Source organism: Pieris rapae, chromosome 20 (assembly GCF_905147795.1).
Source record: "Pieris rapae chromosome 20, ilPieRapa1.1, whole genome shotgun sequence".
NCBI classification, from domain to species: Eukaryota; Metazoa; Arthropoda; class Insecta; order Lepidoptera; family Pieridae; genus Pieris; species Pieris rapae.
In genome coordinates this window covers 4436471-4463850 of record NC_059528.1, presented here as the reverse complement: position 1 = coordinate 4463850, position 27380 = coordinate 4436471, and the positions used below count along the sequence as shown (strand labels likewise).

Below are 27380 nucleotides of genomic sequence, written 5' to 3'. Positions count from 1 at the left end.
TATATGTACACAGGGTGCTTAGCTGAATTAAAAAATATAACTATTTTTTCGTTTATAGAAAATAACAATCTTCACGTATTTTTTGGACTGCTTTACGAATAAAAATTTCAGCTAAACGCTCTGTGTACAGAATCCAATTCTATTGTGTTTCTTAAGTGTTTGTATGTCGTTGCTTTAGAGGTACTAGTTAAGTTATTTAAGTATATGTGTTTGGTGTTAGGCAGCCACGGCCGGTCCATGTCGCTTAATAGTTTGTGTAGCCACTTTGTTTCTCACGCTTCAATAAAACAATACAGTGGTACCTTTGTTTCATTTTTAACCTTATTCTTGAATATCTATAGGAATTATAAAGATGGAAGAGTAATTTTGCCTTTGTGAAATTGTTGTTGGAAGGTGACAACTTTCGCCACAGACTATATTTGTCCTTAGATTGACTGATCACGGACGAGGTCATAGACATTGGATTTGAGACCTCGATAAATTAAAAATGAGTTAAGAAATTAAGTGATACCACAAAAAATACGGCCCACTATAGGAAGGGAAAAATTAAAACAAAAATCTTCAAATTTACAATTTTACTATTGGATACAGTTTACATAATCAACAAGTAATAAATAACTAGTTATCAACCACTAACTAACATTATTGTGGTTACAAGTATACATTTTATTACGACACACAAACCATACTCTGCCATGAAATGTACGAAATGGCAAATAATACTAATAATAAAAAAAATATATATCACGTGACAATTATGAAGCTATTTCACGGGCCTTAAATAAAATTGCAAATAATTCCCGACAAAAAAATCATACTGATCATAAGAATTTATTTTAGGTCTACGAGATGTGAATTACCACAGATTAGAAATAAAAAAAAACTTCACTTATTTCTTACGTCACAAACTAAGTCACTTATCAAAATGATATTCGTAATCAAAATATTTTGAATTTATCGTAAGAATCTTTGCCATAAAATCAGAGAATACATACCGGCTTATAAAAATGAACTAATTATTTTAAAATTGAATAAATTTATCCTTTTAAATACGGTTAATAGTGAAAATGAGTATCATAAAATTGAGCTAAAACTTTTACATAATTCATACATTGGTCACTTCCATATAATGATAATACCAATCTACACATATATTGTCGATATAAATGAGTATCTTACAATTTGTAATTACTATATATTAAAAACAATTCGGTTCCAAATAGAACTACTGATACATAGCTTATCATGGGCATATAACAATAAAATAATGAAATTTATTAAAAAAAAAAAACTTGAATAGTAAAATTAATTACAACTGCAATTCTAAGATTTCAAAAAAAAAAACGAGTGTGCTTATGACCACACGACTGAAGTGAAACTGCTTTCACTCCATCGACATGTTGTATGTATGTATATATATACATACAGACTTCAACATACAGACACAACTTCCGTTCGCCTACCCCGATCACACTTTTCGTAACGGTTACGTCACGCGTTCGCCAGCTTTTACTCTAAGTCAAGCGTGCGTAAAGAAGTTTCACTTCAAAAAAATTCAATATTTTTTTAAAACACCAGATATCAATTGCGTCTCAGAAATTTCTTACGCAATCTCGAAATTGTAGACATATTTGGAACCGAATCTCGGATCTGTTCGCGTTGAGGTAAAATTCATAATTGTCAGAAATATTTGGACGTACGTATCTATAACTAATAAATATTGAGTATTTACATGGGTTGCATACATCAAACACGGGGTCACAACACGGGAGAATACGAAGATTAAACGAGATGGAAGGACAATGTTTGAGAATTCAGCCCCTCTTGCCTAGAGTACATTTTTGTCTAAAAATAAAAAAAAACACGCCTAGTTCAGTCTTTGAGCAATTACTCTAAATTGACTAAATACGGCCGTCAAATACAAAGTATTTACAATTCGACTGAAAAATTTAGTGGCAAGTATTCATTTTCATAATAAATTGAACAGGACTCTTACTAAAACCATCTCGAGCATGCAAAAAATTCACAAAATGGAAGTTCAAATACTCTACGTGAATTTGAAGGGTATTTGCATAAATATTAATTGACTCATAAATAGTGCCTTTAAGCATTCTGAATTGACTAAAATCGTTCGAAGAAATATTTTGTACATCTATTATATCTACAACAAATAACAATACTATAGAGGCGTAATACTTATAGGTGTATACAAATGATTTTTTAATAAAACTCTATAAGAACTAGATACCACCAAAGTTGAATTGTAAATGTTTAAGACGTTCTTGATTGACGAGTATATGCTATTAATGAATATAGATTATTTTCAGCAGAAACCATCATATAGTATTGTTATTATATTAATACCAATTTATAGCCTCTCAATAATCTAAAAACTTAACTTTTATGGTTTAGCCAATATAAAAGTTTCAACAAATCTATAAAATAAGATTTAAGATAAATATATTTTGCCTAATTTAATGATATGACGACAGCGCAAAGTTTGCTACGCAATAAATTTAAATGCATCTTTCTCGGGTACAAAAAATAAATACATAGATTTTGCTTTTAAAGATCGTGATCAAAAATATCTGTGACTAAAAAAAAAATACTGTTGCACAATATTTCACTAGTAAAAATAGCCTCTATAAAACGAATCGTTGTCCATAAAGCCTAGTGCTTCTAATATTAAAGAGCGTATCAACGCATATATATTTTACTAATAAATTGTATAATTATATTCTATCTAATTTGATAAACGCTAAGTGGAAAAAATATTCGATGATATAGCGAGAAAAATAATACTGTTATAAATGCAAAGCTTAATACTACCCTTCACACATTACCTGAAGTAGAGAACGTAAAGCGACTGACCAAATAATCTGTAATTGCACGTAATATTATAACGTATTACGTCGCGTGTTGGTCTAGACCAATCACAAACGCTCGAATGGTGCCGTATCGTTATACGTTCTCCTCCAGTTTACATCCGTATTTTGATCTTACAAATGATTCATTGTCAAATCATGCTTGTGATTCAAGTTTCAAACTTATTGAAGAATACGCATACAGGGTACCTGAATATTCAAGTGATACTATAGTTCTCGGCGGTAAAGTTGGCCATAGACAATGAACGCGCAAAACTTCCTACTACCACACGAGATCTGGCCAAGTTAAGCCTAATTTGGGATATTATTAAGATTATACCTTAGCGCAAAGGAGCACGACTCCCAAAGAATTTCAGTCATAAGGTCTGAGTATTCTTAAGTTATTTAAATAATCTAAGTTAAAATTTTATAATTAAATATCAAATTCAACAATTTTAGAATAACATCAGAAACAACCGCGATTTATAACTTAAGTTATAAGTTTAGAATTTTTAACAATATTCGTTTGAATTAAAGAGGAAGACAAGAAATGAGATTTTAATGACATTTCGTGTAATGTTGCCATCGTACGGGCAAATATGTTTAATTAGTGCCAAAACTGATAGCAAAAAACGCCGAAGCAAATATAGGAAATTGAGGTAAAAATACCATTACTCAACTTTTAATACTTGTAACTCAGTAATTTCGAGATTTTTATTTCTCTTTGAACCACTGGAAATCTACCATGAGTTTAACATGACATTGAACGAACCGCATAAAATATTACAAGACCCACCTGAAATATTTTAATTTAAATATGAAAAATATCGTTAAGAGCTATTAGAGACTAGTGTAATTTTCTGGGCGTATACGGTCATATCACCATACGAGATTACACGCGCGCTGAATACGTGCTTTAATAAACTGGACACGCGTAATCTGGCATATTTCGGCGTGTTCGCTCGAACCTGTAGTGGCGTCGTATCAGTATCGACATGGGTTCTAATGAAGAAACATTGCTATTTGCATGAAGATAGAAAACAAGTCACTTTAATAGTATCTAGTGTTAATAGTACCCAGAACTGCGAACTTATTCGAGCGCGTCAACGCTCGTACGAGTTGCACGTATGCGAAAAGGCGCTCTTATACGTGCCTACGTGCGCTTCCAAACGAGCTTATAGTCGGTAACCGCCCAGAACTATATTTTCTCATATTTAAATGAAACATTTTGGATAGGCTGGTAAGTGGGTCCTGTTATATTTTATCAGGGCATTATTCTAACCATTCAAACTGGCGTCTGATATACTGTCAAAGCCATGGTAGAGTATCCATAGTCAATTGGAAAGTATCTGGCAATACAGTGTTAAGTCCGAGTTGTTTACAAATTGGGATTGTTTGAGCGTGATTTATCACGATGATGATATTGCAAGATATGAATAATATACAACATAATTTTTGGTGTATCGAAAGGGCTCAGGCGAAAATAACAGACGATACGCAATAGCGTTATAATTAGAATTGTGTTTTATGTCATTTCTGTATTTTTCCAATACAGATTTTTCTTCTTTACATTAAACAACTCTTGGTAACGTCAAAAAAGTCCCTTGAGTATCGTTAAATATAGTTTTTTACATTGTATTGCAAAGGGTAATAGAATTGGTTAATATTATTTGTTTTCGATGTTTCAAAATGTACTATTTGAGACTCGTATTTAAATTTTTCACAAGGAATCACTATTTTTATGTTTATAACATTGTTAATGGAACTATGTCATTATCATTTCGAATTCAAATAATGAATGACATTACATTTAAATGACAAATCGATATCAAATTATTGTCAAATGTCAATATTCCGAATCGATATTATTTCTTATATAAAATGCGCATATTAAATTCTTATTGTTTATAGCAATTTCACGATTGCAGTTATTTTAATATTTTAACGGTCAAACGGGTTTATTTGTATAAAAAAGTGACATTTAGAATAGTGAAGAAAAGTGCTATCGAATATCATTTTGTATACTATGTACGCAGGGTACGAGCATTGTCCACTAAAACGTACGTTCGGCGTACGAACGAACACGTATTTCTTCAACGTTTAATGTAAGACACGCGACGCTGTGATAAGACGGGCGGCCTATCCGTTTTCCTTTTCAACTTTACTCCAGTTTTATGTCTAGGCTATTTTTTGTGAAAGTTTTTAATTAGAGTGTTGTATGGAAGCGAGAAAGGCGGGGTCCACAGAAGCCACCTTCGCCGTTAAGAACGCGTGCATACAGAAGAGAAGACTTTGAAGGATCTGGCATTCTAGTTCCTGAAAAAGTAAATAAAACTATAATTTATTTCATCTTCACCAACTTGCCTAAAACATTACCACAAACACTTACCTTAGTTTCAATGACTTTTGTTTCGGTGTCTTGAAAATGTAACTTTAACTTAGATTTTCCGTCATCACTAGAGCCTCTTAGTTGTGAAAATCTGAAATTATTTAATTAATAATTATTCTTAATATTAAACCACCACAGTCAATTATTATTTTAAATTGAGTTGGTTATAAAACAGAACTATACACACAGATTTGGTACTAAATTTTAATTTTAAAATTACCTGTACGACCAAACAGGTGGAGCACCAGGAGTGCCTTCGCTTAAAGAGAATCCACTTGACCAGTCTAAGGTTAGCCCAGCCGCGCGACCCATATGCACTACCGTGAAGGTCTTTTTCTGAAACACAAAATTACGAAAATTAAACGTAACATTTCTATCTACTTACAATTTTGACAATACGATTTTTTTTTAATCTTGCCTAACTGAATTTGTTTATACTGTGGAGATTTATATAGTTAAAATCTACGTATAGCAAAAGTGATACGAAGATAAAAATATTAGGAAGTACAATTGAAGAAAAAATAAGTTCTATTTTCAAATATTCTATCAAAAATAAAAGTTGGCAATCTCTGACAGTTCGCATTATATTTCAAAATGAAAACGATACAGCATGAATGTATGCTGACGAAGCCACCGCGTTGCTTGGACCTTCCCCCGACCGCGGGATGTTGCGCGAAACTAATCTGCAGCCTTCGTTCTCTGCTTTTGCCTTGTGACTGGCATCATGGCACCATCTTCTACATACGCAGCAGAAAGAACTTGGCATTGGAGAAGGAAAAGCAGCTAACAAAAGCTCATGCCTTTGTTTGGCATCCGTACAGTGCGATAAAGTTTTATTGGGACTGTCTTGGCCTGGTTGTGTATCTAAGCGTTCTTTTCTATATGCCATTTCAAGTGTTCTTTAATTGTAAGTATCTAATGTCAATGCAGAAACTGGTATGACCGAAGCATTTTTCAGTTATGAACCACCTTTATAATCACCTTTGATGGTGAAATATTCAGATAAAGAAAGATCAGTTGGTCATTTTGCAACAGATATATGTGCAATTGTAGGTACAGTTTTTACATTAGCTGCAATTTTCGACTCACTTATAAAAGTGAACTCTTTTGAACAAAATTCAGTGAGTGTAAAAGAAAGTAATGTAACTAATATAATGTTTAAATAATATAATTGTTGTCAAAAAAGGATATTGTCAAATGTTTATCGACTCCACATGAATTATTATTTTATCACTTTTGGATGATTTGCTTTTTTAAAAGAATACCGAGTTTTTTACGCCAGCTTTTTCTCTCGGCCTGCACCCTCTGTCTTTGCCGATGAGTAGGGATGCCTACAGGTTCAAATTTAATGACGTGGAATTAGTGATACCTTGATGATCTTATGTTCCAAAATAAACGTTTTCTTTTCAGGCAAGAATCGATACGATTCTTTCATTTTGTTTTCCGACGCCTTTGCTTTGTTGGACGTATGTACAAGATTTATCACCGGCTATAACGACGAGGATAGCAAAGCCGTGTGTCTGCAGCTTGGGGACATCGCTAAGCGATACGTAAAAGGCAGTTTTACTTTGGACCTGATAGCAGCATTACCCTTACAAATATATCAGCCATTCAAGAAGTGTACGCACACAGTCTGGTTCATTTTAAAACTTCCCCGGTTGATTACATTAAAAGAAAAATGGAAGAACGCGTACGAGCAGGTGGAATTGTCATATTTAACGACTGCGGCGATTGGTGTCGTAGTGAGGGTGCTTTTATTCTTCCACTGGATGACCTACATACACCATCAAGTGCCAGTATTTTGTTCACAGCTTAGTGGAAATGGATATGTTTGGAGTAACAGGTCGAGAAGCTTTAACATCACCAACGACTTCCACAGATACACTACGAATTTGTATTGGGTGGTTGGATTATGTATCGGCGCAGGATATTACAGGCCAGTCGAGGAAATTTTAATTCACGGTGAGTTTAATAGCATATATTCAGAGCTACTTTAATTTTAATCGCTTATTGGGTTGTTATTTAAGATTAATCATAAAACTCTATAGAATTGTTTCCGAGGCAGGAGATCGGATAGAAAACGCCGTAGTTCTCTTCAAGGGTTTATTTTTAAATAAATCAAAAAACACTAGTTACTGCAATTACGTACACTTCACACAGTACTTTATCACCTGTCTTCGCACTTTGTCACTTCAATGTTATTCTCGGAATCGCAATCGAAACTGACTTAAGTGGTTCATTGCTTGTATTTATCTGCTCTAAGGGCAGACATCGGCCAGTTCGCCATAGGACCCGATGGCGGTGTAGTTGTTTGCGGCCGGCGCACAAGTAACAGTTCCACAGTAAATGTTTTAATGAAGCTTAGTTGTCAATGTGAATGACATGTTAAATAAAATTAACAATTAGCAGCCCTCGGCTCCGAAGCTCGGAAAATAAGAAAGCCAGAATCGTACCATAGTAATCGATATCTAATGCGTCAATATGTTTAAGAAAAAGATTTCAGTTTTTATTTAATCAAATGCTTTGCTTCAGATCTTCTCCTAACATCTGTAATAAGCTTAGTTGGGCTGATCTTCATTATATTGACGTTTGCAACTGTATTCCGTCTATTTATTTACGAAAACACCGACCACTTTATCTTTAACGGAAAGCTAAAAGACCTCAAAGAGTATATGAGTCTGCAGAGGCTTCCAAACATCTTACAAAAGAAAATTCTACTATTCATAAATTACAAATTCAACGGATCTTATTTCAACGAAGAGTATATATTAAATACAATAAATGAACAGATAAAGCAAGATATTAATATGCATTGCTGCAAAACGTTAGTAACAAAAATACCGATGTTTCAAGACATGCCGGTTGCATTTGTGAATACAATTATTTTCAGTCTTGTAGAGGTTATGTTTATGCCTGGAGAGGTAAGAATTTTGCAAAGTCTAAATTATCATTCCCAAAAATTGTTTTTGTTCCTTCAAATTCATGCAAAATTCAAATTTAAAATCATTTATTCAATAAGGTTCATTTAACACAATGTTCATTTATGAACATAAAAATAAAGAAATACAGATAAAATGCTAAATGCTTTTAATTTTACATTCACTGTCACTTTAAGAAGTGTAAAATGAATCAAGGGTGTAGAACGGACGAGAAGAAATGGCAATGAACTCTCCACTAATCTTTTTAATTGCCAAGTTTTTAGTTTTCTTAAAGATTTGTCCTCTATCAGCAGTTATTGGCACTAAGCATTTAGAACCATTAAAAAATTTAGATGTTTTCCAGGTTGTTGTTTCTCAAGGAGAACCAATAGATTGTTTGTATATTATATCATCCGGTTCTGTTACGGTTATGGACTCAAATGGAAAAGAGGCAAGTATATCATAGGGTTATGTTATGTGTATGTATAATATTTATTCTATATATTAATTGATTTTACGCAATTAACCTACGATAGCCAAACATCGCTTTTGTTGCCATTACACATATGTTGAGCGTATATGTAGGAACATATATGTACGCTCGTAAGTTCCAATCAGATCGGTGGAAACGGATGATTGGAATTTTCCTAAAAACGATGCTGAGACGAGATCAGTTTCCAGAAGAGAAAACCGTCCATAACGATTAATGAATATGTATAAATTAATGATAAACCAAGTATAAATTGTGTTTATTTTTAAATAGATAACTCATTTACGAGATGGAGCTCACTTTGGAGATGATGCTTTATTTGATCCAACTAAAATTCGTAAAACTACTATCATAGCGTTGGAAATCACTGAGACTTACAAGTACGTAATTTTCATACTTGTACGTATTATTAAAGCCTCTAGCTTACGACATAACACATTTTAATATTTTTGGATTGATATAAGAACTTCTTTGTTGAATATAAATTATTATATTCTATAAATAAAATTTATTACAGTAATTTATTGATTGTTAAAATAGCTTAAAAATATTATTCATTCAATAAACCGTTATTGTCATATATTAGAAAGTTTAATACGCATTAATTTATATTTCTATATGTTATATAACAAAAATAATTGAGCAATTAATATTTTTATAGATTGACCAACGAGGCATTCCGTGGTTGTGTGCGTCCGTACCCACACATAGACGCACGTGTACGTCGCTCAGTACAGTTTAGCAACTCTAAGCTAAGGTTGCGTCGGATGACAATAGACTAGTTTTTAAGATAATTTTGTCGATAAATATTAAGATAAAAATTATTAATAAATATTTTTATCTCCTATAACAATTACGTACCATTATTGGACCCGTATATGCCTTCTAAGTTAATTCCTGTGGGACATGTAACTAGTTGCTCTCATAATATAATAAGGCTGCCTAATAAGTGTTAATTGTGTAGTGAATTTAAATTTCTAAAAAAAGAACTTAGTAAAACAATACTATATAAAGTTTTATAAATGATAGAAAATTCTTAAATTTTGTCCCGACCTGTTTTTGTATACGAATTAATATTGCTTTGAGTTATAATCTCAATATATATAATTACGTGTCACGTTGTTTGTCCGCGATAGACTCCTAAACTACCAAACCGATATCAATCAAATTTGCACACCGTTTGCAGTTTGATCTAACTTGAAAGATAGGATAGGTACCTAATTACATCTCAATTTATACCCGCAATATTATTTTATTTCAAATTTTTTGTTTATTATTTGATACAATTCTAACAGATGGCGCTGTGTTAAAAGTACCAACTTTTCACACAAGCTATCTACCTTTCACATAAGTTCTACTACCGTTTCCCTTGAATAGTTTACTACTATGTAAAATGTCTGTTATGTGTGTTTTTATTCTAATTGAGATCAACTCACCCCAAGTCGTATAACCGAGTTGACAATGTTCGCGGTCCACGCAGCTTCCACGCGTAGCAATTCCTGCCTCGTCTCAGTACTGAAGTATCTAGGACCAGTTGGGGCGGGCCCCGGGGCTGAGCTCTGGACCAAGAAGCAGTGCTGCCTCCAGTCCACTGTCTCACTCTCTTTGACCGTTCGAAACATTGTCTGGTACACCTTTAGCGTCTCCGGACATTTGGCTAGTTCCGTTATATTCGTCTGTAAAATTAATGTGATTTTCTGAGATTTGATTAATTCGAGTTTCTATGCAAAATAAATAAAATAGACGAGTTTTAATTTCGTTAAGTATTTTATATTGTGTATATTTATTTATTTATGATAAAATAAAATTTATCTATTTATTAATTTAAAAAAATATATCACTTTGTTTACAGTACCAAATAAAAACGATTATGTCGAGAAAAAATATTAGATTAAAAATAAAATATAACACTGCTATAACTGGAAATAAATTTTATACTGAAATATTCGAATATTTTATAGGCTAAATGTATTCAATCCTATATTAAATCACATCATTGTATATTAGCAAACTATCGGAAACTTTGTTATAACAAAGACGTACCGTATAAGTAAAATAGAAAAAAATTATACCAAGAAGTAAGACCATAGAAACATCTACGTATAAAACCATACAAAATTTTTAAAGTACGTGGTAACAATTACCATAGATAAATAAAAACTTACTGGTGGCGTATCAAAGAGCATTACATCCGTCCCTTTCAGAATAAGAAATTTTGGGCGGTAAGTCTGCCAAGGTTGTCCCCCACAAACTTCACCTTCTTGAACCCATCCCATGTATTCGATGCGCTCACCGCTCGCTAGATGGCGGTTAAACAGCTTCATCTGAAAGTTAAGTGTTTATTTAAATACTGTTCCAAACTTAAGGTTGCAGTTTAGTTATGAAAAGCGACACGCCACATTATAAGAAGTTTTTAAGCTAATGCATAGATTTTATCGCAGGCTTTGAGCGCGGCGAGCGAATCAAGATATTCCGTAACGAAAAAACCTAACACTGGATGACGTAATATAGATGTGGCCAATACGTGTTAAAGCGGGGCAAAACACATATTCACATCTCTCTGACGAGATTCGTGACGTAGCGTAAGTACGGCCGGTGCAGCCGGTACGCGTTAGAGTGAGACATACTATATAGACGTGTTAGACTAAGTCTGGTAGAGGGATAGATTGAATCAAAGAAAGAAAAAATCTAAGAAAATTAAGTAATTATAATTGCATAACTTGATAAAAATTGCTATGTAATAGCTTTATAGCGGCAGTCCCCGAGTGCCACACGTTTTTATATTTTGTAATCAATTTCCGATATACAATACATGTAATTGGTAAATGCACATGAAATACAGTTATCACTACATCGGGAGCCTGGGACACGAGTTTGTAAACCTGTTAGCAATAAATAAAATAATTATAATTAAATTACACGATAAGTTATTGAAGTAAATATTTAAATCTTCAACCAAAATAGTTTTTTGTCCATTATATTGCAAAAATAAAATTAAAAAAATTGATTTATGTAAACCATCATTCCTATTTTTTGATAAAATAAAACTCATTATGAGATATTTATTTTAAAATGTCGCAACACTTTCAGCCATATATGGCGTTAATAATTAATAAAAAAGGTAAATAACCTGTAAAAGTTATCTGTAACATTTAAATTGGAGTATTTCGTTGCCCCTTAAAACACTCAATACATCAAGTTATGTAAATTATGTAATAGATATATTATGTCTCTAAAAGAAAGTTATAAATGTCTAATCTCGCATATAGCACAGTACCAAAAATATTTTACCTGCAAATTGGTAAGTCCCATAATATTGTCAGATATGCTTTTAAGCCAGTGTGAGAGTGCGGCAGGCTCTTCTACGTGCACGACGCCTGTCGTAACATGCGTACGCGCACCTCTTACCTGATACGTCAACATACATGTTTTAGGTTCAGTTACTAGTTTAATACAAAATATCTAAATAAACTACTATTGTGAATAAAATGCTTTTCTTGTAATCTTAAGAAAATACTTTGAAAATTTAAGTTTTAGTTCAATAACAAATTTATTTCGTAGAAATATCTACATACAATGTCTTTAACTACGGATACAAAACAAAATAATGCAAAAACTAAGTATTTCTTACTTCAAAAGCTCCAGGTCTTAGTTTGTCTGTTCCTAAAACGTATCGGGTCACGTAACCCATCATTAGCGGTACTGAAAATTAAAGAAGATAAGGTTAATTAAAATGAATAAAATTTGATCGCCAAATTTCGCAAGTAGATGGCGCTATAAGCAGAAGAAAATTTAAATGATCTTATAACTGACTTTTAAGTTAACGTATAGATTCTTTAAACATACAAATACAGTATCGAGTATATAAGTATAATTTAACTATTATTTATATTAAAACTCTATATTATTAATAACTTTTCTGTTAAAAAGCAAATGTACCTTCTTACAGTGAAAGAGAAGCAAGACGATTACCAGTATTTTTACATAGATGTGTTAGCGTCGTTACCAATCGCAATAATAGTTTTATAACAATTAATATATAATCATTCACCTGAAACAACATCAACCCACTCCCTAGTTCCCTCTGGGAGACGATCGGAGGCAACTGAGGAAGGCCTTGATTGCGCATCTTGAGAGTCACCCCATGCACTCTTAAAAATAAAAGAATTATTAATGTATCAATTTAGTTAAAGTGGACAAAATTTCTTTGACGTAAATTTAGTTTCTGTAAGAAGTAGTAAAATGTTTTTTGAGTAGAAATGTGTATCTGTAAATAAATATATATTTTTTCCGACCGCATCCGATCCTTAATTTATGTTACCTGAATATATTATGTACCAAATTATGTAATAAATATATTTATATACCAGTGTTAATAAAAAAATATTTCTCGAAGGGTCATAATCGTACCTGCCAACCCCCGTTAGTTTCGGTCTTCTCAGAGTTACAATTATCGTCAACTTTTCCATGGAGTGAAGGGTGATCATCTCCTGTACTACTGTCCGTATCGGATGCTATTTCAGCTATAAGATGCAAAAAATCAATTAGAAACTATACATAACACCAAAAATATTCGTTCAAAGATTTACTTCACTTAGTAAGAAAATTTAAATTTATGGTAGGTTCGTTGTGTACATTATGTTATCAAATTAGTAGAAAATAAGCTACTTATATAAAAAAAATATTAGTTGCTCTGAAAACATAATTGTATATAACCTGCGTGTAAAATAGAGTCGCTAAGTAAAATGACAAAATAATTATGCAAATGTACTATGTAAAATTTGCATTCTCTATCCGGAATCCATTGCGATGTTTTGTTCTATATGTGCACAATAAAATATACTAGACAAAATAATCTTTAACATTTTAAGCCTTATAACAGTTTACAATTACAAAATAGCTTTTCAATGTACCGTCTTTATTTAATGTTCTTTATAAAAAAATACAAATCAAAATTTCAGTTTACTTTAGTTTTATTCTTTTGCTTTTTATCTATTAATGCACTTGCTTGTTTTCTGTTTTTTTTACATAAATTGTTTATCTATGTAATCTGTTTTGGCTTTCTGTATTGACTTAGTGTTTTGTATTATAATATGTATAAGTATAAGCTGTTAGATTACTTATAATTAAATAAATATTTTCTAGCTTATATGTATTAATTAGAGGTTTCATTAGTACATCTAAAATTAACTTTACCGTGCTTACCCTGTTTCTGTAAGAAGGGAGTAGCAGCCCGATAGTGCTTGACAGTTAGAACGACAATATCCCCGGCGTTTCGTAGTATGTTAACGGCGTCGTCATGGTTACAAGCCGTTATGTATTCACCGTTAACTGAAAAATTTACTTATTAAAATATTAGTGATGGAATCCGAACAATCTAGATATTTTCTATTTTTTGCTATGCTTTATAATTAAGTCTATTGTTTTGTTATCCTTTAGTACCTTATACATATAAATATATAAATAATCTTAGTGAACTTATTAATGGTAAGCATAACGTTTGTGAACGTCATCCGCTCTTATTATTATTATATTTACTTTCAATTATATAACTTGTTTCTTTCTTCTCTTCTGTTTTTGTTATGTGTAGACTGATCAATAAATAAATGACTGATTTTGGGTGATTCTGAAAAATGAGCGTCGCCACTAGGCCAACTCTTTGTATATAATGTCAGATAAAAATAGTTATCTTTATCAGCATATTTTTTAACTTTCATTGGCGGGATTATTCAATGTGAGAAGTTGAGATTTCACCGTAATGAGGGTATTTCACAAAAGTTGTCAACTTAAGCAAATTTTATCAAACTTTAGTAAAACACTAATTAATGCAATTGCAATACTGATGACTGTTACCAACTCAGAATGAGGATAAATTGTGTTATTTATTAAGCTTAATAAAATTCAACCATTCTACGTTTAGGTTTCTAGACGATTAGACTCACTAAAATATTATTACAATTAACTAACGTTTCGCAATTCATAACTAACACGTGTGTGTGCAAAATAATCAAGTAACGGAGGTCAATTCGATTCCCAGTTAAACAAAATTCTACAGGCACAGATAAACACCTACTTGCCAAGAAGAAAGTTTGCAGATACTGAACTCTCTAGCAAAGCTTACCAAGCATGATATATTTACCAGACCCTTTTCTAAAGTTACATGAAATTGAAAAGTGCAATGAGTAATGTGACATGAAACATGTTACCTAAAAAGACAAAACCTAGATATTTCCCGTAACAGCGCACTAGTACACAGTAGTCGGTGGAGCGGAGCGATGTATTATTCAAAATTTTAGGTCACAACATCACTTAGACTGCTATTTTAAACCTGCATTCCGCGTGTTTACAAACGTCACTATCTTGATGAATCTACCCCAAGTTTGTACACGAATTTACGTTGTTATCTATTGTTTTGTTTCGTTCGTTCCGGATTGCTTTAAGACTTGATTACTGAGTTTTTACCACATACCACATAAACTACAAAACCTGTTATCTCAATTTTTATATTCTATTAAATAATCGTTTCTTTTTTCTATTTGAGTATTTCCTAATTTTAAAGTTTTAGAATAATAACCCCTAACCACTTTCACGCGCCGGAAACAGTTATTTAAAATAAATATTAATACCTTGAACAATTAACCTAACCGAACAATAGATAATTATTGTTTTTTTGGACAGCTCCGGCGCTGCCAGAAATGCCCTTCCACCCATGCGTACCAAAGCACAGGCATTTTATTCTCCTCTATCTTCACGCCTCCGATTTTATATGTACACACTACATATAGGGCAATTAACGAATTTTGACTAAAATAAACGGAAATACACGAAAATAAACGAAGATTAACGAAAATACAAGAAAATAAACGAAGACCAACGAAGATAAACGAAAATAAACGGAAATAAGCGAAAATACACGAAAATAAATGAAGATAAACGAATATTAACGAAAATACATGAAGATTAACGAAAATAAATGAAGATAAACGAAAATACACGAAAATACACGAAAATAAACGGAAATAAACAAAAATACACGAAAATAAACGAAGATAAACGAACATACAGCTATCAAGTAATGTGTGTGAGTTCGTATTTGACAATTACCTTTAATGACTGCATCGCCTACAAAGAGTTGTCCCGTCTGGTCCGCCGCCTGATCCTTATATATCTTGGAAATAAGGATAGGCAGCTTGTGTTCGGCGCCGCCTTTTATACTTAGTCCTAACCCACCAACCTTTTGACGTGTTATTTGAACCATCCGCTCCTGGAATAGAAAAAACTTTATATGTATATACCTATAACTAGCGAACTCCATCGTCATTGACCTGCATGATATTTCAAGCGATTAGGATATTAAACAAATTATGAAAGTACCCATTGCAGTGCCAGCGATTTGTGAATCCAAACCATCCAGGGCTTCACCCAAACGCACACAAATAATCATTTAAATCGGTCCAGCCGTTTACAGGGAATTCAGTGACAGACAGTAAAATTATATATATAGTAAGCTAAAATCCAAATCATACCTTTTAAGTGAAATCAAACTGCACACGGTGAACTAATTTAATTGAAATCGGTTAAGTTGTTTAGGAGTCCATAGCGGACGAAAAACGTGACGCGTAAATTATATACATATTAAGATAATAATTTATAGAGTTTATGATAAAGACTTTGGTGCTATGCAAGTATTGAAACAAGAAGAAGGAATGATTATGCCATCCTTTATATAGTCCATCGTTCCTGGAACTCCACCGTCAAGGAAGGCTGAATGTGTGTGCCTATTAAAACACTGCAAACGTGTGTTTCACTTTCATAATTTTGAATGCTCTTTGTCGTGCTTTTGAAACCTTTTACCACTGAGACAATTGGTGTCGGTATGAATGTGGTGTGTCATGTATTTCAGATAACATATGAAGGAATTAAAAAAAAGAGAACTTATTGAATTAGTGTTTTTGTACTTAGTTATTACGTATACATACATATTCCGTAAATAATAACGATTAAAATGCAATAGTCGAAGATATCCCTTGCCTCGGGGAACAGTCGTAAAGCACTGTTACGACTGTTTTAATGTTTTCTCATTTTGGACTTCCTTGGGTGATGCACCATAACTGTATTATTTTTAGAATTGCTAACATTACCATGAAAAACACGATGACATATTTATTTTACGGATATTATTTTGACCACATTTATAGTAATAGACGTTTACCAAATTTTACCTTACATGTAATTGATCGCAACCATAAAGATAGTTTTAGTTTAGATTGTAATTCTAACTCATAATCATAAAAGTTAACCTTAGTTTAAGAACGAATAAAGAGAGGTAATAATATATCTCTGTTTCATCAAGAACATCATATATCCGCGAAGAGTGGTAATCGGATTAAACCGTAAAAAATCATAAACGCTTTTTCAGTCTTATAAGATGTGGATAATTATTGTAATATTTTTATTACAATTAGTTTTTATAGTCGAATAGGAAAAATAGAGTGTGTATACTTATGTACACGTGTTAGAAGTTATACTTCTTTTTGCTAATCTAAAATGCAGTAGTGATTAACGATAAATATTTAAATTAATCAAAAATATTTTATTTAAATAAATTAATTATTAGTAAATACTATCACCGTCGTACACGAAATTGATTTAAAAACACCTAAATATGTAATATCTATTTATTCACACTGATTTATCGTACTGTTACGAAACACGTGTTCAAATAATAAAATTCTAGAATATACAACTAGAACATACTTACCGATTTCTATGCCACCTAGACCTATCTTTACGATGTCGAATTTAGGTGTTGGTGTGCGCGCCAACAGTGGTATAACTTCAAAAAAGCTGTATTGAAATAGATAGATGTATGTTATGTACATAGTATCCTTGTAATAACACCATTACCTTATGACTTTGTTATTTTTTCTTTTATGACTTTGTTCCACGATCAAAGACATAAAACATTTAACGAGGAAGGCAATTTTTAATGACAAACAAACTAACGCAGATGAAGCCGCGGTGCACAACTAGTTTATTAAGGAGTATGAATATGAAGTTAAAACCATTTTACTCGTGTGAATTAAAATGCACGTACAATACACTCACAAACAATGAGCGTCAAAACGTCACGCGGCAACGCGCTTTGTTCTCGGTACAAGAAAACTTCGCACAGACCTGTCTTCAACAGCGAAACAGAGAGTTGACATAATTTTATTGCAGTATAGTGGATTGAATAAGATAAAACATATATTGACAGCTTTAGCCTATATAAATTTACTCCTGGGTAGTAAAATATTAATTGTAGATATGACTTTTTTGGTGTAAAAAATAATTATTTCATACATATATTTACTAGTCACAATAACGGAGCAGCTAACTAAAATCAAACGCGTTTTCCGGGGATGGTTAAATGATGCATCTGCCGACCCGGTTGTGTATGTAATTCAGTTTGCTGATGATTATATAATGAGTTACTTTGAAATAGGATAGGGGAAATATACAGAGGGCAATGTTTCATATTACATGATGTAACTAAATTTTATAGAGTACTTTGGGCCTAAAGTATGTAATTTTTTTAAGATAGGTCAATTATAATTGCACGCACGTAATCCATAAGGATTTTTTGTCGAAATTTGAACTAGGAGTTCAGTTGCATATGCATATCATACGTTGTATGATTATTTAACTGCGCGGCCCGCTTTCGGTATCTTACCCTTTCATACTTTTTTATCTGGTCTCGCATTTTTATATTAATTATTATTTAACAATTAATTACTTAAAGATGTCATGTAGAACGTGGTGTATTGGTTGCAGCTCCTTTCAAATATTATTTTATATATTAAAATAAATAGTCTTACTAACTCCGATGAATTTAGTAAGACTATTTATTTTAATTTACTCCTTGAACTCTGAAGGTATATAGTGTGAGAAACAAAAGGAAAACCCTAAATGACCAGTTTTCTTTTTTTAGTAATTGCGTATGCAAAAGTTAAGGTTATATTATTTGAAAAAGGGTTGAAGTTACCTGTACATAGCCAGGGCGCTTCTGATTAATAATGTTCTGTAATTTACTGTATTTCATTGTACCATAAATTTCATATTTTGCCCTTGACCACCACAGTGACAATAGTATTATAGTGTGATACATTATAGTATCATGTATGTTAATACTGCTTAGTATATAAGATGTAACCGTTTTATACTTAAGATATTATAAAGCCAACCAGTGAACCAGATACATCTTTTCATTTCTCTCCAACGCCCATCCTTACAGTATGTGAGGTGACATTAGCATGTAACAAAGAATTCCTAAACCAATAAATCCTGATATTGAACCTAGGACTTTGAAACCAATCTATTGAGCAATAGAATGTGCAGTTTAATTATTTTATAACGTCAATTGACGTGCTTATAAAAAGTAAATATAAACAAATGAAATTGGTATTTACCTAAAAAACTTGTACTTGAATAGCTGCATTAAATCCTTATGGTATTATAACCAATTTAGCTTAATTGTACACCTTAAATAGTTTGAATAGGTCTTTCATACTGTTTTGTGCCTAAAGACTGCCTTTTTTTATTCCTTCATAATTGCATAAATGAGTCATAATATACAAAAAGGATAATTTTGCTTTGTAAGTTTGAAAAAGCAAACAACTAATTTAAATAAAATATTTCAATACGTAATTTATTGCATGAAAATTCAAATTTCAATTCTGTTTAAATACATGTGGTGTTGGAAATAACCATAATGCTAAAATCAGTTTTATCGGTATATCTTATTGTATTATTATCATTATGTTATTTAATTAAATAAAAAGCCCAATGTGACATTAGACATACATTTCTTCCGTCCGTTTCTGCTTTAAGATGAACTTAAAGAGTTACTGTTTCGCCTGGAGTCAAACTCTCTAGTTTCTCTCTCTCTCGCATGCCAACTCTCACTTTGAATTGTTAAGTTTAAATTCTTGCGCAGACAAAGTCTCAGAAGCTTACATCAGCTGAGCAATAGAGACTTGGCTTTTTAAATACATGGTCTAAAGTAACCGTAAAAACATCAACATAATATAGTAGTAAAAACTTTAACACATTTAAATGTATTACCCACGTGCACGTTATGATGATAGACTTTGATTTAAACTTAATTCTTAGGAGTCACGAAAGGTTAACCTTAAAAATTGTATTAAAACTATTCATAGATATGGGCAAAACAGTATAAGTATTCCTTCTGACGATTACCTTCCAAGAGCAGCAAAAAGTAGTCTCTATTACTGTCCTTTTATACTTAAAAATTAAATCAGTACAATGGGCTATTTGGCAAGATTTTAAAAACTATTTCAGTTATATGTATATTTTATAGCGACTATAGAACCCATACTAATTGTTACTTTTAAAAGTAATTTTGTTAATTAGTAGGAGGCTTTTGAAATTCTAATTAAACATTCATATCCCGCCAAAACGGATCTCTATGCAAGATGGCGTCGCACCAGTCCCTATAAAATACCTTGAAACACGTAAACAAACGATGAAAATATATTTAAAAGCTTGATCGTTGATTCGAATTATCTGTGGCCGTTTTGTCACAGATCAGATACAAACTAATATTTTATTTGAATGACAAGGATATTCTTTTCGTACTGTCAAAAAGACTTAAACCGTTTTAAGTTCTAACAAAGTATTTTGTTCTTTTGTTGACACCGTAAACACAGTTTGATAGAAAATACATGTGAGAATGAAATCGTAAAATTTTATACACCGATATAATTGTAAGTCTGTGGAACTGAAGACGACTATTATCATTAAACATGCAATTTTCGTCCGTTTCGCTAATGCACTGTAAAATCAAATACGCGTCAATTTTAAAAATCTTGATTATTATTAAATTTACTTTGTTAAATTAAAGTAAGATTGAAATCCTTAATATTTATTTTCGCCCGAGGTTACGATACTAACAATGAAATTATGTCGTGTAAATTAAGTAAATTATTAGTTTTTGTGTGTATATGTTTTGTGTCTCTATATTCTTATTCAAAATCAAAATCATTTATTCATTTAGGTAACACAATTTACACTTATGAACGTCAAAGAAATGCATATTAAACGCTTCTAAATTTACATTGCTAGTTCTCAAATCAAGGACGTAGAACGGACAAGAAGTAATAAACTCTCCGCCACTCTTTTTAATCGCCAAGGCTTTGTTTTATAAAATTTAAAAGAGCTGTAACCATTACACCATGTTCTACATGACATCTATAAGTAATTAATAGTTAAATAATAATTAATATAAAAAGGCGAGACTAGATAAAAAAGTATGAAAGGGGATAGTGGGCCGCGCAGTTAAATAATCATACAACATAATATGATATGCATATTATGCAACTGAAATCCTAGTTCAAATTTCGACAAAAAATCCTTATGGATTACGTGCGTGCGATTATAAATGACCTATCTTAAAAAATTTACATACTTTAGTCCCAAAGTTCTCTATAAAATTAAGTTTCATTATGTACATGAAACATTGCCCTCTGTATATTTCTCCTATCCTATTTCAAGGAAACTTATTATAAAATCATGAGCAAACTGAATTACATTCACAACCGGGTTGGCAGATGCATCATTTATGATGAACCATCCCCGGAAAACGCGTATAATTTCAAATAAAACATTTAAGCATCCACACAGATTTTTACCGGAAAACATAAATATTCATATAAAAATATTTCTTGCCTAATAGCGAAGTTATCGGCCACTAAGAGGTGATACAGTAATATATCGCTTTAAAGTGAATAGTTTAATTATATTACAATAAAATTAAAAGATGTACAAAATTCTCTTTTGGGAGAGCCAATCTGATAACTCAACGGTATGATAAAAATAGTGTATACGACTTCTTCTTGGAGTTATTATAATAATAATATAAGCGTTTATTCAGACAAGATACAATTTTTACTTAAGCTACCATAAACATGTTAAGTAGTACTGAAACATTCTCTATTTTTTTCCTCATCAGGCTTCCATTCTGACATGTTTCAATTTTTTTTGGTTAGTGCTTTTATTAAGGTTCAATTCTCGGACTTACTAGATTATAAATAAATAAAAAATCAGTCTAGCTATTTCAACGGGGTTTGGTTATTCCGTGACGCGAGTATTTTATAAATATAGATTTCCTTTCTCGTGCTGCTTCTCTTATATACAACGAGCTTAACTATGCTAAATTATTAAGCGGGCGATAAAAGCTTTTATTCAATTGCAGGTGACAAGTGTGTTACCAATAAGATTTAAATTTAGAATTCTATTTCTAACGATAATAATATAATTTTGGATGAAGTATTTAGCAACGTTCTTTGGACTGCAAAACACGAATTAGATGGTAAATACTTCTCGATGTTCGTCTATTTGCAACGGTTACTTGTTGAAATTATCGAATGTGCCATAACAGCATGGCAATCATAAACTATTCGCACGGCAAAACTACATAATACGTACATATATAAAAATTCAATAGATAATATTTTTTGACATTCAGCCTCTGGTAAATAATTATGAAACCGTTTCAATTTATAATTTACAACGTATACAGATACATATTTATAATATTAGAATGAATAGATAAGTCCATGTATTACATAAAACATTATCGAAATCTAAATATCTCGGAATAATAAAATGTACAATTTAAAACATTTTGCTTTTCATATTTCTATGAAAAAAATTATAATTAATTTCTGTAGTCAAAACCTATTTATCTAACAAAAGCCAAAAAGCTGTAACCCAGTTCAAACACAATATTGTTTTTAGTACTTTTAGTCTTTGAATTTATCTCCCAAATGCTTCTCATAGATTTATGAGTGAAATGATTCCAGCATTGTTATTTGTTGAATAGAAGAAAATACTTGAAGAATAGTCGAATCGGGTCAAATTTCAATAGCAAGTGCTATTGACATGTTCGTCTACTAAAATTTATTTATTTATGACTATTTTCTTGATCTATTGGTACGGGCAGACAATACTTAAAACTAGACCACGATAAAGCAATAATATTTGAATTATATCGTACCAGAATAACACTTCTTTATTATAAAAATATCAAACAGCTTAAAGAAAATTGTTATTGATGAATGTTTATGATGTTGAATACATGACATGAGATTTGATTCAGAATTAAGTGTCTTTCGTTGATCAAAAACGTATTGGAATTGACACATTTTACGTTACGTAAAAAGCATAGACCGAAAACAATGTCAAAAAACGTGTGTTTGTTTACGCGTTAGCAGTTACACTTTTTTAGCGTAACAAGATGGAAAATAAATACCACCTCTTTAGGTCTTGGCCTTAGATTTCTGAATCTGTTTCATGACCAATTTTTAAATCTAATAGGCAAGTAGGTGATCAGCCTCCAGTGCCTGATACACGTCGTCGACTTTTTGAGTCTAAGACATGTCGGTTTTATCACGATGTTTTTCCTTCACCGTTCGAGCAAATGTTAAATGCACACATAGAAAGAAAATCCAGGGATCGAACCTACGACCTCAGGTAAGGTAGTCGCACGCTAAAGCCACTAGGCCAACACAGCTCTAACAAGATAAAAATCTTTTCATAATTCAATACACACAAGTTTTATTATAACGCTTTATTTAGTTAAATAAAGTTGATTAAAATATTACAAAAAAACTAAAATATTGACTATAGCTGTCGTATGGGTGTCGGGTTGTTGTGACGGTGACCGCGCGCATCGTAAAAATATAAGCGTATAAATTTAACGCACCAAGAGAAGTATAATTTCAAAAACCGCGTAATATTGTCTGCATACTGTGCAACCGATCGTCAATTGTCACTGAGTTGATTAGTACTTTGACATAACATGTGCTCTTATCAACCATAGCACTCAGCTTACATTATGTAGAGAAAGTGCACATCCTCTTTCGTGACAGTACAATGCCACTTTTAACTTTAATAGATCACTTGAGTTACATAAAGGTAAAGGACCAATTTGCGTTTTTAACGAGGCTGAGAATACTCGTAACCATTGTCCATATGAAAGGATTTCACGTGCCAATTAGACTAACTAAATTTCTTTTATCAACAGAATAAAGAATACTTTTAAAAACTGATCTAGATTTCGTTTATTGTACTGTAACTGCTAGGGGCAATACGAAATTTAAATATTTTGTAGTTTTAATAAAATTTGTAACCGTACTCACTGAAAAGTGATTATAATATCTAGTAAATTATAAAGATATATGACAGCAACACAATAGGTACCGCACTACTAAATTCATTCGTATAGCAGTTAAATTCGATCATTTTTCCCAGGTCCTCTCTTTTTATTTTATACTAGCCGACTCAACAGACTACGTTCCGTAAAAAAGATTTATAATGTGGCAGTATTTTTATTCCTACCTATTTTAAAGTCGACTTAAAAATTATTCCAATTAGAACCGTCCTACTGATGATAGGGCGGTGTGTGAGGTTCAGCTTGGGTGATCTTCGCTTCGACGACTTTGGCCACACTTCTGTGACCCACTAAAAAACCTCGACTGGGATGTATGCTAGAGGACTTCAAACTAATAGGCGAACTTAGGTTAAGCTAATTGGAAAATAATCTAAAGGGACAGAAGGAACCTGAAGGTGATAAATATTTAAAAATTGTGTGCTTCAATGAGACATGACATAGAGATAGACTGGTCTCTTTGACGTTAGGAACACACCTAAGTACATTGCTTAGACAACAGTGAGTGCTTGTAATTTAATATGAACTTCATATAACATTGACTTTTTTAGAAAACATTTGTATGGCTCACCTGATGTTAAGTGATACCACCGAAAATTGGTCCAAGTGTTGTTGAGTTATGCGCTTACCATTTTGGGATTCATTTTTATATTATATATATTAACTTTAATGTTTATAAATTTAAGGTTGTTCGAACTCACCCTAGTATGTGGGACTCTTGGGTCACGCGGTTGCGGAGGGACAATGATCTCACGCTGCACCGTCACCGCCTCCATCGTGAGCACCAGTCGCGCCGGCATCGGACGGGACTTGCCGTCCGATACCTGCACCATGCCTGTGCGGATCTGAAAATTTTTTCGAATAGAACTACTGGCTAAAATTATAATTTCCGATTCTTAAAACTGGCTCGGTAAAGCATACCATTCAAAGAAAAAAAACCAAATGATTTTATCAATCAAGTAATTAAAAATGAACAGGTTCAACATTTTTATTCACTCGGCTGTTACTTATTTATTGGTATATTTCAAAGTAATAGAAACTAGGCCCGGGAAGTACAATAAATAAATTTGAAAAAACTAGTCAGTTCTGCCAGTGTGCCAAGGAAATTGTAATTAAGCTCAATTTGCATATATTCCGGTCTAGTCTAGCTATGCCTAACATACTAATCTGCTTAAGTAGAGGCAAAGGTGACTGACATTTCATCAAATAAAGGGCTTAAAATGTAGAAACCTTAGGATCTCATTTATAATTGATGCAATTATATAAATACTGACTCACAAGAAGAGTATCTAGATGTGCTTTTATAAATACTTATTTCAAGATTATAAAAAAGCAAACAAAAATAAATTAAAGGATTGATGTCATAGAGATGGCTGAGTAAACTTTATTGAGTAATCAGTATGTAATATATTATAGAGGACAAATTCTTTCAATAGAGGTTTTAAAGTTTATTTACATTAAACAATTGTATATATGGTTAACATGAAATTTAAAATGTTAAATAATTAAAATTCAAAAATGGTTTTTTATATATTTACAATTCTTAAAAGCACTTTTGCTACACATTCTTGTGGGAAGGGTGATTAGTGAGTAATTAGTGTTACTTTGAAAGCCTTTATCTCCTAAAATGTCAGGCCAACGGGTATGTTAATAGATATCATTATGAGAGCCATTAAGAATAGATAACAGAAATACCTCTTTTACGAGAATCAATCTATTTTTAATTCAGTGTAGGGCAAAAAAAGTATGAGCGTTTATTCATTTATAAACAGATATTTAAATACTTAGTAAAATATGATGACTAACTTATATAAATACTTTTTTATACTAGATATATCCTAGAAAAAAATATTACTTACCTTATCATCTTTCTTCTCCTCTATAGGCGTCATCATTGTGAACTAAAGACCATTACGATAATCACTTTAAATAATTTACGACTCTTGAAATATTGTTTAAACTACACATTAATTAGACAGTGCATGACCTACAATAATTAATATCGTGGTATCTCCAGTATTTAAATGTACATTAAGCGCAGTTTCATTTATTATTATTTAAATCATGAATCTTCTCTCGCAAAGCTAGGTCAGTAGCTTACTATAAATCAATATACGAGACGGCGACCAAAACAATAAGACACAAACTACATCCAGGACAGACAAAACCTATTTATCATGCATGGGTTAGACAGCACTTAATTACAATTAGTTTTGAAATTACATTAATTAAACAGGCACCCACAATTTACTATGTATTTTCTTATTTTCAATTAGAAAACAACAACCTCCTTCCATTTTTAGAAATTGACTAAAGAAAAAAAGTAAAATGTGACAGTTGACAACTGAGAATCAAGACAAACCATTGAAAACTGACAGCTGTATTAAGAGACAGTCGACAATTGCATATTGAATTGTTCGGAACATAGGTAACCAATATTAAAAGATTTGTTAGAAGTTAATAATATCCTGATTTAATAATAAATAATAATATTTCGAAGCATTGGTGCTAGTATCAGCTGCCATTGTCATTATACATCACAGAGCTCGTATGTCAAGAATAAGTACCCAAGTCTTATCTGTTTTTAACAGTTTACTGTTAAAATTTGTGGTTTATTCGATTTGACAAAATTACTAGATCTACAAAATATGTTATTTCATTATTATTAATTTCAGAGCAATGGCGTTAGTGTCAGCTGCAATTGTCATTATAATTTAATAAAATCACAGTCAAATTAGTAACCTTATACGTTTACACTATCGTAGAAACATTGTTGTTGCTTGCGTTGTGCGTTGCTTTTTTTTGCAGGTAACAGAGAAAACTAAGTACCCTGTACCAATCTGTGTAGTCAGATAAAATGTAGACAGAAAATAGATCGACCTACATATACCTTTAAAAACAAGATCGTGTAAGTTAACAGGAATAGATTTATGTAGATATAGAGTCACATATTTTAGCAGGTATAATAATTTTCTTACCGATAATAATACACTTGTTCTAAAATATACGTTTTACGTAACGTAAAGTAAGTGAAGGTTTGTAACACTATATACTTACTTACAGTACAAATTCAGTAAGAACTTTACCACCTGAAAATAATTTTAAAATTCAACTACACACCTGCCAATCCAATAATCAAAATATATGTAACTGCACATTCCTAGATGGAACGAAAACAATTAAATACCTGGGAGTGCTCCTAGATGATAAATTAACATGGGTCCCACATATCAACCTCCTAGCGGAGAGGACAAGGAGGCTTGTAAATATCTTTAAGAAACTGAGGCACGTAGCGGATTATCCACTACTAAAAAACGTGTACACTGCACTGGCTGAGTCTATCATGAATTATTGCATCTCTTCTTGGGGCGGTGCCCGAAAGACACATTATAAAAATAGAAAGAGCACAGCGTACTTTACTAAAAGTTATTAAATTTAAGCCATTCAGATACCCGACATCCGATCTTTACGCAGAATCCGACGTCCT

The 27380-nt window shown here is 32.0% G+C and overlaps 1 protein-coding gene across 1 annotated transcript; it reads right to left on the bottom strand.

Moving 5' to 3' along the window:
• Window positions 1–560: 560 nt before the first annotated feature.
• LOC110993682 (gamma-2-syntrophin) lies at window positions 561–26190 on the bottom strand. The gene is made up of 13 exons (XM_045632705.1): window positions 25753–26190; window positions 24595–24738; window positions 15766–15925; window positions 13867–13992; window positions 13072–13184; window positions 12713–12812; window positions 12293–12363; window positions 11953–12069; window positions 10827–10985; window positions 10098–10337; window positions 5474–5589; window positions 5254–5344; window positions 561–5180 (listed from the first exon to the last, which is right to left on the bottom strand). The coding sequence occupies exons 1-13, from the start codon at window positions 25786–25788 to the stop codon at window positions 5067–5069; spliced, it is 1587 nt and encodes a 528-aa protein (XP_045488661.1). The 5' UTR covers window positions 25789–26190; the 3' UTR covers window positions 561–5066.
• Between the last annotated feature and the right edge of the window lie 1190 nt (window positions 26191–27380).

What these genes read in the sequence shown, in the direction of transcription:
- LOC110993682 (XM_045632705.1), bottom strand. Translation starts at nt 25,788, where the DNA reads ATGATGACGCCTATAGAGGAGAAGAAAGATGATAAG. An exon ending in AGGAGAAGAAAGATGATAAG is followed by an intron (nt 24,739 to 25,752) that starts GTAAGTAATATT and finishes AAAAATTTTCAG; the next exon opens with ATCCGCACAGGCATGGTGCA. An exon ending in TCCCTTCTTACAGAAACAGG is followed by an intron (nt 13,185 to 13,866) that starts GTAAGCACGGTA and finishes TGCATCTTATAG; the next exon opens with CTGAAATAGCATCCGATACG.